This window comes from Papio anubis, chromosome 15 (genome assembly GCF_008728515.1).
Source record: "Papio anubis isolate 15944 chromosome 15, Panubis1.0, whole genome shotgun sequence".
Lineage (NCBI taxonomy): Eukaryota > Metazoa > Chordata > Mammalia > Primates > Cercopithecidae > Papio > Papio anubis.
The window spans coordinates 14,073,144-14,086,665 of NC_044990.1; the positions used below are offsets into that span (position 1 = coordinate 14,073,144).

Here is a 13,522-nt window from a genome sequence, read left to right on the forward strand (position 1 = left end):
GGTTTTAGGTCTAACATTTAAGTCTCTAATCCATCTTGAAATAATTTTCGTATAAGGAGTAAGGAAAGGATCCAGTTTCAGCTTTCTACTTATGGCTAGCCAGTTTTCCCAGCACCATTTATTAAATAGGGAATCCTTTCCCCATTTCTTGTTTTTGTCAGGTTTGTCAAAGATCAGATGGCTGTAGATGTGTGGTATTATTTCTGAGGGCTCTGTTCTGTTGCATTGGTCTATATCTCTGTTTTGGTACCAGTACCATGCTGTTTTGGTTACTGTAGCCTTGTAATGTAGTTTGAAGTCAGGTAGTGTGATGCCTCCAGCTTTGTTCTTTTGACTTAGGATTGTCTTGGCAATGCAGGGTCTTTTTTGGTTCCATATGAACTTTAAAGTATTTTTTCCAATTCTGTGAAAAAAGTCATTGGTAGCTTAATTGGGATGGCATTGAATCTATAAATTACCTTGGGCAGTGTGGCCATTTTCACAATATTGATTCTTCCTATCCATGAGCATGGTATGTTCTTCCATTTGTTTGTGTCCTCTTTTATTTCACTGAACAGTGTTTTGTAGTTCTCCTTGAAGAGGTCCTTGACATCCCTCGTAAGTTAGATTCTTAGGTGTTTTATTCTCTTTGAAGCAATTGTGAATGGGAGTTCATTCATGATTTGACTCTCTGTCTGTTGTTGGTGTATAAGAATGCTTGTGATTTTTGCACATTGATTTTGTATCCTGAGACTTTGCTGAAGTTGCTTATCAGCTTAAGGAGATTTTGGGCTGAGATGATGGGATTTTCTAAATATACAATTATGTCATCTGCAAACAGGGACAATTTGACTTCTTCTTTTCCTAATTGAATACCCTTGATTTCTTTCTCTTGCCTGATTGCCCTGGCCAGAACTTCCAACACTATGTTGAATAGGAGTGATGAGAGAGGGCATCCCTGTCTTGTGCCTGTTGTCAAAGGGAATGCTTCCAGTTTTTGCCCATTCAGTATGATATTGGCTGTGGGTTTGTCATAATTAGCTCTTATTATTTTGAGATACATTCCATCAATACCGAATTTATTGAGATTTTTTAGCATGAAGGGCTATTGAATTTTGTCAAAGGCCTTTTCTGCATCTGTTAAGGTAATCATGTAGTTTTTGTCTTTGGTTCCGTTTATATGCTGGATTACATTTATTGAATTGTGTATGTTGAACCAGCCTTGCATCCCAGAGATGAAGCCCACTTGATCATGGTGGATAAGCTTTTTGATGTGCTGCTGGCTTTGGTTTGCCAGTATTTTATTGAGGATTTTTGCATCGATGTTCATCAGGGATATTGGTCTAAAATTCTCTTTTTTTGTTGTGTCTCTGCCAGGCTTTGGTATCAGGATGATGTTGGCCTCATGAAATGAGTTAGGGAGGATTCCCTCTTTTTCTATTGATTGGAATAGTTTCAGAAGGAAAGGTACGAGCTCCTCCTTGTACCTCTGGTAGAATTCGGCTGTGAATCCATCTGGTCCTGGACTTTTTTTGGTTGATAGGCTATTAATTATTGCATCAGTTTCAGAGCCTGCTATTCGTCTATTCAGGGATTCAACTTCTTCCTGGTTTAGTCTTGGGACAATGTATGTGTCCAGGAATTTATGCATTTCTTCTAGGTTTTCTAGTTTATTTGCGTAGAGGTGTTTATAGTCTTCTCTGATGGTAGTTTGTATTTCTGTGGGGTCGGTGGTGATACCACTTTATCATTTTTTATCGCGTCTATTTGGTTCTTCTCTCTTTTCTTCTTTATTAGTCTTGCCAGCGGTTTATCAATTTTGTTGATCTTTTCAAAAAATCAGCTCCTGGATTCATTGATTTTTTGAAGGGTTTTTTGTGTCTCTATCTCCTTCAGTTCTGCTCTGATCTTAGTTATTTCTTACCTTCTGCCAGCTTTTGAATGTGTTTGCTCTTGCTTCTCTAGTTGTTTTAACTGTGATGTTAGAGTGTCAATTTTAGATCTTTCCTGCTTTCTCTTGTGGGCATTTAGTGCTATAAATTTCCCTCTACACACTGCTTTAAATGTGTCCCAGAGATTATGGTGTTTTGCATCTCTCTTCTCATTGGTTTCAAAGAACATCTTTATTTCTGCCTTCATTTTGTTATGTACCCAGTAGTCATTCAGGAGCAGGTTGTTCACTTTCCATGTAGTTGAGTGGTTTTGATTGAGTTTCTTAGTCCTGAATTCTAGTTTGATTGCACTGTGTTCTGAGAGGCAGTTTGTTATGATTTCTGTTCTTTACATTTGCTGAGGAGTGCTTTACTTCCAAATATGTTTTGGAATAAATGCGATGTGGTGCTGAGAAGAGTGTGTATTCTGTTGATTTGGGGTGCAGAGTTCTGTAGATGTCTATTAGGTCGCTTGGTGCAGAGTTGAGTTCAATTCCTGGATATACTTGTTAACTTTCTGTCTCAGTGATTTGTGTAATCTTGACAGTGGGTGTTATAGTCTCCCATTATTATTGTATGGGAATCTAAGTCTCTTTGTAAGTCTTTAAGGACTTACTTTATGAATCTGTGTGCTCCTGTATTGGTTGCATATATATTTAGGATAGTTAGCTCTTCTTGTTGAATTGATCCCTTTACCGTTATGTAATGGCCTTCTTTGTCTCTTTTGATCTTTGTTGGTTTAAAGTCTGTTTTATCAGAGACTAGGATTGCAACCCCTGCCTTTTTTTGTTTTCCATTTGCTTGGTAGATCTTCCTCCATCCCTTTATTTTGAGTCTATGTATGTCTCTGCATGTGAGATGGGTCTCCTGAATACAGTAAACTGATGGGTCTTGACTCTTTATCCAATTTGCCAGTCTGTGTCTTTTAATTGGACCATTTAGTCCATTTATATTTAAGGTTAATATGTTATGTGTGAACTTGATCCTGTCATTATGATATTAGCTGGTTATTTTGCTAGTTAATTGATGCAGTTTCTTCCTAGCATCGATGGTCTTTACATTTTGGCATGTTGTTCCAATGGCTGGTACCGGGTATTCCTTTCCATGTTTAGTGCTTCCTTCAGGATGTCTTGTAGGGTAGGCCTGGTGGTGACAAAATCTCTGAGCATTTGCTTGTCTATAAAGGATTTTATTTCTCCTTCACTTATGAAACTTAGTTTGGCTGGATATGAAATTCTGGTTTGAAAATTCTTTAAGAATGTTGAATATTGGCCCCCACTCTCTTCTGGCTTGTAAAGTTTCTGCCGAGAGATCTGCTCTTAATCTGATGGGCTTCCCTTTGTGGGTAACCCAACCTTTCTCTCTAGCTGCCCTTAACATTTTTTCCTTCATTTCAACTTTGGTGAATCTGACAATTATGTGTCTTGGAGTTGCTCTTCTTGAGGAGTATCTTTGTGGCATTCTCTGTATTTCTTGAATTTGAATATTGGCCTGCCTTGCTAGGTTGGGGAAGTTCTCCTGGATAATATCCTGCAGAGTGTTTTCCAACTTGGTTTCATTCTCCCTGTCACTTTCAGACACACCAATCAGATGTAGATTTGGTCTTTTCACATGATCCCATATTTCTTGGAGGCTTTGTTCATTTCTTTTTACTCTTTTTTCTCCAAACTTCTCACTTCATTTCATTCATTTGATCTTTAATCACTGATAATCTTTCTTCCAGTTGATCGAGTCAGTTACTGAAGCTTGTGCATTTGTCACATAGTTCTCGTGTCATGGTTTTCATCTCTATCAGTTCGTTTATGGACTTCTCTGCATTGATTATCTAGTTATCCCTTCTTCCATTCTTTATTCAAGGTTTTTAATTTCTTTTTGCTGGGTACGTAGTTCCTCCTTTAGCTCTGAGAAGTTTGATCAACTGAAGCCGCCTTCTCTCAACTCGTCAAAGTCATTCTCCAACCAGCTTTGTTCCGTTGCTGGCGATGAGCTGCGTTCCTTTGGAGGGGGGAGATGAGCTCTAATTTTTTGAATTTCCAGCTTTTCTGCACTGCTTTTTCCCCATCTTTGTGGTTTTATCCGCCTTTGATCTTTGATGATGGTGATGTACTGATGGGGTTTTGGTGTGGGTGTCCTTTCTGTTAGTTAGTTTTCCTTCTAACAGTCAGGACCCTCAACTGCAGGTCTGTTGGAGTTAGCTTGAAGTCCACTCCAGACGCTGTTTGCCTGGGTATCAGCAGCGCAGGCTGCAGAAGATAGAATATTGCTGAACAGCAAGTGTAGATGTCTGATTCTTGCTCTGGAAACTTTGTCTCAGAGGTGTACCCAGCCGTGTGAGGTGTGAGGTATCAGTCTGCACCTAATGGAGGATGTATCCCAGTTAGACTACTCAGGGATCAGGGACCCACTTGAGCAGGCAGTCTGTCCGTTCTCAGATTTCAACCTCTGTGCTGGGAGAATCACTGCTCTCTTCACAGCTCTCAGACAGTAACATTTACATCTGTAGAGGTTTCTGTTGCTTTTTGTTTAGCTATGCCCTGTCCCTAGAGGTGGAGTCTACAGAGACAGGCAGGCCTCCTTGAGCTGCAGTGGGCTCCACCTAGTTTGAGCTTCCCAGGGTCTTTGTTTACCTACTTAAGCCTCAGCAATGGCGGGCACCCCTCCCCCAGCCTCGCTGCCACCTTGCAGTTAGATCTCAGACTGCTGTGCTAGCAATGAGGGAGGCTCCGTGGGCGTGGGACCCTCTGGGCCAGGTGTGGGATATAATCTCCTGGTGTGCCGTTAGCTAAGACCCTTGGTAAAGCACAGTATTAGGGTGGAAGTTACCTGATTTTCCAGGTGTTGTGTGCCTCAGTTTCCCTTGATTAGGAAAAGGAATTCCCTTCCCCCTTGCACTTCCCAGGTGAGGCGATGCCTCACCTTGCTTTAGCTCTCGCTGGTTGGGCTACACCCACTGACCAGCACTGACTGTCCGACATGCCCCAGTGAGATGAACCCTGTACCTCGGTTGAAAATGCAGAAATCACCCATCTTCTGTGTCGCTCACGCTCGGAGCTGGAGGCTGGAGCTGTTCCTGTTTGGCCATCTTGGGCGCCCCCATTCACGTTCTTTTTTGATATACCATTGCCACTGTAAATCCAACAAATTCAGACAACAGTGTTTGTGATTTCCCCAAATGTATTCTTCAGTATTTTCATAATAATATTACCATTATCCTAGTCATCTACATTGAAAACTTAATAATTATTTTATCTCAAATTCTCTATATCAGCTCTTAAATTCAGATTATCATCTAGTCTTGGCATCTTTTCTTTGTAACATCTCTTATTTTTTATTCCCTATTTGAAATACTCATTTAGACGCCTAATATTTCTCTTGTGGAAAGGCATGTAACAACAATCTCCTACAATTTCCTCTTGCTCAAAACTGACGAATTACTCTTCTAAAACACTGATTTATTGAATGAAGTCTTTCATTGGCTTTCTCAAACTTTAAACTCTAATTTCCTTAATGTAGCTCAGACTTCCTTCTGCTGTTCCTCCACCAAAGGTAAATTAGTACATCTCATGGGCTGTATGCAGATTCCATATAATTTAGATTGATTCAAAGATAATTTACTCTGTGATTTTTTTGACAAGGCATAATTTGGGATGCAGATGTAATACCTAAATATGTACTCTGTGAAATATCTTACTGAAAAATCTTATTCATATTATAAGTTTATGGTGACTAAAGAGTCTTAGTGTACAAACACTATCACAGAAAATCATGTGTAAGAAGTTGTAATAATCTAGTCTTCATAGTGACATGGGTCTACTTATGTAAAAATCAGTTTTCTCTTTAAGTTAATATCCCAATGAATATGAAGTATTTCTGAGAAGTGTACATATTTTGTAGGATCCTCATTTCCAATAAATACAGAATATAGAATGAGAATATTAAAGAGGCTTTAAATTTTGTAAAAATTTGGGAAAAGAAATTTCCTGCAATTGTTTTATACAGAATTGGTTTGAAAGTTTCAGTAAGTTCTGTACAATGGAATAGCAATCTTGTCATTTGGATAAATTTTAGTTAAAGGTTATGATAGCTAGAACCCAGTGGCTTTGTACTATCCCCAAGTTACCACATCTCTTTTCACTAGTTGTTGATTTTCTCTCCTTGGGAGATTGAGGATTTGTTCTTCTATAATTCAGCACACATTTACTTAGAGCAGAGAATATTTACACGCACACAAATACTTTTGGGGACCATATTTATTTTCAGAATGAGTCTAATTTCTTTAAAGGTAAAGGAATCAGGAGTAGAGTGAAGGGTTGATACAGAAACTGTGTTTTTTGTAAAGCTGAACCCATGGCCAGGGCAGCCAGTCACCTCTGTACAACCAACACCTTATTAGGAAAATCATGAGGAGGGGAATACATAGAGGGCCATGACTGGTCAATAAAGATTTTTCTATTAAAATGCATTAGGGAACTTTGGGGAGTATTTACTTATAGAATGATTGGAAGGGATATAATTTTCAATCCAAAACACTGCTTTTTACCAGATATATATATATGCACACACATATATATATATTTAAAACCTCTATATATATTTAACCTGAAATATATATATTTATATATGTATTTAAAACCCAAAAATATGTATATATTTAAAACCCCCAAAATAGAAATCACTGGCATAAACCAAAACAAGTGTGTAAATTTTATTCTAAAGAGCATAAAATAAGCGTATGCTTTTCTAATCTAAAACACTTCATTATAATCACTTATGTTCATAATGATGATCCTGACCTTGAGAACTGCCAAATTCACAAACATACTCTAATCTAAATTAGCAAAGAGAGATTACATAGTTATCTATTACATATTTAGCCATAGGTTTACTCTATTTTTTTACAATTTTCAAAAAAGTTAATTTGTAACTTTTTTCTAATTATTAAATAATTAGCATTAAATAATTCGGAATGCACATATAACTAGAACATTTCACTTCCAAGTCAATTTAAATATGTTTATGTTTCTAATAGTTTATATTTCTAGTATTCATTTTATTATCTTAATGTAAAATTTCTATATGAGGAGATAAAAGTTTTCTATCTCAAGTATTTCTAGTCCTTGTGTAGACACATCAGGCCTCTTTTGGTCATTTGCTCTCTTTTGGAAAGAAGCTATGTGCTCAGAGCCCTCTATACCTGCGTCTCACTTTCCATCTCAGTTTGCATCCAGCCTGACATTTTCTGATGAACCAAAAGCACCTTCTAAACTAAGTGATAAAACTAAAATTTGATTTTTTACAAAATAACATTTGTTAGAATCTTGTAAAGACATTTGGAAATAATATAATGTGGAAGTTATTAACAACATCAACGTGATCCCTAAACCAGATGTTACTTTCATTTAAATGTTCACTTTTCTCACATTTGTTTTGGTTTCTCCTTTTAGGAATGGCAAAACTCTATTCAGAAGAATGCAGGACTTGCATTTATTGAGCTCATCAATGAAGGAAGGTAATTAATTTTACAATTTTGAACAACTAGTCAGTGTACATTTTATTCCACTGGGCAATTGCTCTTTCCTACCATCTGTTCCAAAAATGTGGAAGAAAATATCTTTTAGTTAACTAATTTATCACACAGGTACTTAATTAAACTTTAACAAAGTTTAAAATGCTAAACATTTATTTTTGAAGAAAAAGCCATGCATGAAATAAAGGGACAAACTTTATAAGGTTTGGTGAGATTTGAAGTACATTTTACTGAGTAGTAAAGTTGTTTTACACAGATCAAGTGAACCCAATCTGCAATCCCATCTGCCACTCCATCTGTTTTCAGAGCAGTGCTCAGTGTTTACCCCTTCAGCCTCTCCTCAGTGCATGTGAAACAGTTTTATCTGAATATGTCACTCATTCAATATCCAACTGAAAATGTGAGGGACATTAAATATAGCAAATATATCTCTCTCGGGTAGAAATGTATATATTCTATTATTAAAACAATAAGTAAAATTACTTTTGAATGCATTATTATATTTACCATTTTGTGGTAAATAGTTGTTAATTATTATTTTTGCAGTGCTTTATTGGCAGTGGACACATTAAAATAGATTTAGCTGTCACCATGTGACATGTATAGCTTCTATCAACTCAAGACCTGCAAACTTTACAACTTGAATTTCTTGTATGATACGCTGCATTCTTTGGAATATGATGATTATTTGGCATGACCTATTTATTTCATATTTGAAACCAGCTTTAGATTAATGAGGAAATAATGCTTACTGTATATAAAATTTATCTTTTTCAAGAAAGGGAGTTGTGAAAGAATAGTCCTTGAAAATTAGTTTCTATATGTTATAGATACCCAAGTTTTAAAAATTAAATATCACTTAGTATTATTCATTTTTTCCATCACTGTATTATATTTTGAGAAATATCTTCTGTTTTTATAACAATTTATCTTATTTTATATTTCTCGTTTTGATATTTTGTGACCTAATCATGTTAGCCAGTAGTACTGATCTAAAATTTAAAATAAGCTTTGCATTCACTGCAACATCAAAGATGCAGGAAAATATCAGTTTTCTTTTATAACACAAATAGTATTTTACATAACAGCACTTGCTATGTCTTACAGAGTTTTATTGTGATAAGAGTTGCTAATAATTATTATCCGTTTTCAGGTGATGAAAAAACAGAAAAAAAAACTATTCATTGTTTTTTCAGTTTTAGTAATAGCTCTCAATGACATATCCACAATTATTTTATTTCAACTGCAAAGTAAAAATATATATATAATTATTATTATTATCAGTAACTCTCCTAAGAGTTACCAGAATTGAACCTCTAAGCACTTAAATAAAGACTGTAGTAATAGGCTTAGAAAAGGAAGAGGGTGGAAAATTTGCTAATATCAGAGATTTTAAGCTTCTGATAATGCTTTTATCGGTCAGTGGTAGAATTTGGGATTTATATTAGGAAAGGTTGGAAATAAAATAGTCACAATTTTTAAAAAAAATTTCAATCTAGGCTGGGCACAGTGGCGCACATCTGTAATCCCAACACTTTGGGAGGCCAGGTTAGGTGGATCACCTGAGGTCAGGAGTTCAAGACCAGTCTGGCCAACATGGTGAAACCCCATCTCTACTAAAAATACAAAAATTAGCCAGGCGTGGTGGCAGGTGCCTGTAATCCCAACTACTCAGGAGGCTGAGGCAGGAGAATCGCTTGAGCCCGGGAGGTGGAGGTTGCAGTGAGCCGAGATCATGCCATTGCACTCCAGCCTGGGCGACGAGAGCGAGACTTCATTTCCCTTCCCCCACGAAAAAAAAATTAAACATGTAATAATCTCTGAAATTCTGTCCATTATGTTCTCTGTGCTCTCGTAAATTTCTGTTCCTATTCTTCATAGGACTCATTCTTCCAAATAAAAATGATTTTGGAATAAGGATTCAAACATGAATAGTTGTAAATATGTAAGAACAAATCATGTATGCATGAGTGCAGCAAATGTCTGTTCAGCCCTCATTACATGTCAAATACTATTATAAGAGTTAGGAATAGAGTTAGGAATAAGATATAAATGGTTCCAGTTTCTTGGGGAAAGGCAAACGTTAGATGAACACATACAATAATACAAGGATACTGTGATAAAAGTGGTGTAGGTAATGATGCAATCGTACCGCAGAATACTTTACCTAGTCTGGAGGGATGCATTCCACTGAGTGCTGGGATTGTCAAGGTTTTCGAAAGAGTACTTACCCAAAGGGAACGCCATTTGAGAGATCATCAGGAGATAGCCAAGTAGAAAAAAAGTAGAATTACGATTCTTGGCGGAGGGAATTGTATAGTGCAGAGGACTAGGGGCAAGAGAATAGTGAGACATGTAGCTGGAAAGCTATTTTCAGTCAACGAGCAGCTATTTAAATGCATGTTGTATGCCAGCCACATGAAGGCACATGTCATTAGCAAAGATCATGCCATGAAGCCATGCAAAGGATACTGGAGAATAATTGAAAATGTTTAGGCGTAGCCTGCAATGTGGAGAGTTTCACGGGCTCAAGACTTGAAGCAATACCAACCTAAGGTTCAGTAATCTTGTTGAAGAAGACGGTGCCATGGACTAATAGTGGCTGTGAGGATGGAAGAAGTGAACAAATTTGAAGTATCTTTTGGAAGTTAAGTCACTATGATTGCTAATATATTGGATGGAAGAGGGGAAAGAAGGAATCAAGGATATTTTGATGTCAGCTTTAGTAACTGACAGTTTACAGTATAAGTATAGTTCACTTAGCTAGGAGAGTACAGAAAGTGAGGTTTGAGTTGAGAATTTTTCACTTTTGGGTTACACTGAACTTGTGGTACTGGTGAAATATGCAGGTGGAGATGTTGAATAGGCATGGGCATTTGAGTACTGGGCTCTCCAAAGAGAGAGCTGGCATGGAGATTTAGGCTTATGAGTCTCCCGGTTACTCATGGTAAACTGTAGAAAGGATACAGGTGTGATGCCCAGGGAGAGTGAATAGAGGGAGTGGAGAACCAGGGGCCCCGCTTCTACTCCTGTTTCTGCTGGGAATCGCCTTCTCCCACATCTTGACATGATTGGTTGTTTCTCATATTTGAGGAATCAGCTTAAATGCTACCCTGTCACAGAGGCTCCCCTGACTATCTTACATAGTTGTTACACTCCCATGACATAATCCTGTTTTAACACATAATAACATCATCTCAAATGATCTGCTGTGTTTGCTTGTTTACATCTATTTCTTCTGCTAAAATGTGTTTCCTTAAGATCTTGTGTCTTATTCATCATCTTATTTGTTGCCATATCTCTATATTCTGGAATAGTGCCTAGTATGTAGTTAGCATGCTAACGAAATATTTGTTTATTTGCCACATTAAATTAATATTTATTGAAAGCATAAAGAAAAGAATGGTGAGTAGAGTATTTAAGGAAGAATGCATGATCAAAAAGAGGATTTTTAAGTTAGTGTTAAAGGGACCACTGGGTTCAGCCAAAAGGAGGTCATGGTGATCTCATCCAGACTTAATACTGGTGAGCACCTGTGTGCTGAAGAAGCTGGGTATAGATCCAAGTCCTACCCTATTAGAGCTTACAGTCTAGTGGGGGCAACAGCCTTTGATTAAGTAATTGCAAGTTTAATGAATATGTAGAGGGCAATTAGAGGGTGCTATGGGGGCAGGTAACTGAGAGAGGTATTTTTTGAAAAAGTGGTGATTTACTGAGAGTAGAGGGACAGAAGCCAGGTTGCTTTGAGTTGAAGAGCTAGCCCAAAATGAAATACAGGCAGCAAGTACTTCTCTAAAGAAGTTTGGCCAAGAAGGGGAAAGATAGAGTGGTTGATGTAGGTAGATAAGGTTTAAATTTGGAGAGAGGGGTTACTTTTTAGAAAGAAGAACCTGAGTATTTTTCAGTGTTGATGGAAAAAGGCAATAAGGTGGGAGGGAAAGAAGGCAATATTGACAGCATAAACTCTCTGAGAGGGGTGCACTGAGATAGAAGGATTGGCCTTTAGTGGAAGAGCACTGAGAAAGGATGAAGACAATTAAATTGGTGGAAGAATTCAGAGGAGATCTCACATGATGCCTTCTCTCTATGAAGTGGCAGTTAGGGTCATTTGCTGAGAATAAAGGAAATTATACGATTTTTAGAAAAGTGAAGAATACTGAAAATAGCAATTGTAAAAGAATAGAGAAGAGAAAAAACTAAAGAAACCTCAGAGGCTTGCCAGGCAATTTGGAGGAGCCAATTGAGGTTGCTGTCTTTGATAGTGTAATGTTTTCTTCAGCCGTTCACAGTTAAGAGAAGATAGGCATTTGCTTTAATACATTGACTTCTCTTACTTTAGCGAAAATAATCTTTTCACCGAGGACCAACGCCTTCCTACCCCTAATCTGAATTGTGTACCTTTCTCTGTTCTCCCAGTACCTCAATTTTTCCCTGATTTATATATACCTATCTATAGTGTTTATTTGTGGTAGATCTTTTTATGGTTATTCCACAATGCATAGTATAATACATAGTATCCATATGTTAATTCTACTGAGTTCAAATATCAGTTCTCCCATTGATAAGCTGTTAGACTGCAGGCAAGTAATAATCTTCCTCCGACATTGTTTCTCATTTGTAGAATACTGTAGCACCCTTCTTGCTCAGTTTCCCAGAAAGTTCAACATAATATATATGATATTTTAAAATGGAAGTTTTTACTTTTGTTATTGCGTATAATATGTATTTAGAATTTTGCTTACTCCCACCTTTAGTTTGGATCATTTCTTTCAATTTAGACTTTTCTCTTTCACAAATATGAACTCGGACTTCTGGCTCAAAAAGTCATATTTAGGTAGCTGGGATGCAGTTCCAGTAAAAAGCCCATTACTCTGTTTATCTTCCTACTGTATGTTGATGCCCATTATGTGCAAAGTACAAATTAGATATTTTATACATGCTTTTATCCCATTTGCCTGGACATATAACATTTTTGCAACTTTTTCATATGGTTTAATATGAAACATTTAAAAACTCACGTTATTTGGGTTGTTAGAATATCAGCCTTTAATTTGCCCTTATGGGAATGAAGATAAAAATCTTTAAGTAGAAATTATTATAAATATTTATCCTACTTAACAGCTACACTCGTGAATACAATTCATCAATCATAGCTAGAGAAAGCAATTGTGCAGTTGTCTGCAATTAACAGGACAAAAACAGTTGATGAATGTGCATCTGAATTAAAGTACTCCCTAGGACAGGCTGAAATTATAAACTGGATCATTTAAAGGAATCTAACAAAGGATCTTTATAATTAAAACAAAGCAAGGTTAATGGGATGTAAAATTGCCTGTAATAGCTTGGCAATAATGATTGGAATTTGAATTATTAAAATATGCATTGAAGAATAAGGCAAATAGGAAGTACTTATTTAAAATACAGAATTTGAGTTATCTTTTTAAATAATCATTTGCCTGAAATAAACCTTTGTCACTCTTTTAAAATAATATAGAATTTAATTTTTGAATATTCATCAGAAAGAACAGATCATATTTATGTTTAGCACTGAATTTAAGCTAGAGCTCTCAAGATTCTGATTTTTTGTTTTGTTCTTTAGAATAGGGGAAAATATACACCATGCATTTCTTAGGTTTTTAAGAGGAGAAGCATATTGCATCCAAGTATAATTTTTTAGTGATTGTATGGCACCAATTTGAATGTATTCTTTAATTTAACAAATGCTAGTTAATATTTTAACCAACAAGCATTGGTTTGCTTTTTATTTCTCTTATGTCTTTGATTTGGCAAAACCTGTATTTAAAAACAAAACAAAACAAAAAAACTTCCAAAGCTGTAGAATAAGAAACTGTTTCCTTAAAGTAGACATTCTGGTTTAATTTGGAGCCAGTAATCTCTGGAAGCTCCTGGAAAACAGAAGTTTCTTTTCTATGTGTTTTCTTATAAAATCTGACCTATGCCAGGTTTTCTTTAACATTCTTTTTAAATTATTATTATTATTTTTTAATATTATGCTTTAAGTTCTAGGGTACATATGCAGAACGTGCAGGTTTGTTACATATGTATACACGTGCCATGGTGGTTT

At 36.4% G+C, this 13,522-nt stretch overlaps 1 protein-coding gene across 11 annotated transcripts in view; it reads left to right on the forward strand.

The window, feature by feature from the left end:
• NBEA (neurobeachin) overlaps nt 1-13,522 on the forward strand; it is a 739,922-nt gene that overhangs the window by 358,266 nt on the left and 368,134 nt on the right. For all 11 annotated transcript variants that reach the window (XM_031655705.1, XM_031655707.1, XM_031655708.1 and 8 more), the window contains one exon: nt 7,355-7,419. In XM_031655705.1, coding sequence (XP_031511565.1) covers nt 7,355-7,419 — 65 coding nt within the window. The remainder of the gene's footprint in view (nt 1-7,354; nt 7,420-13,522) is intronic.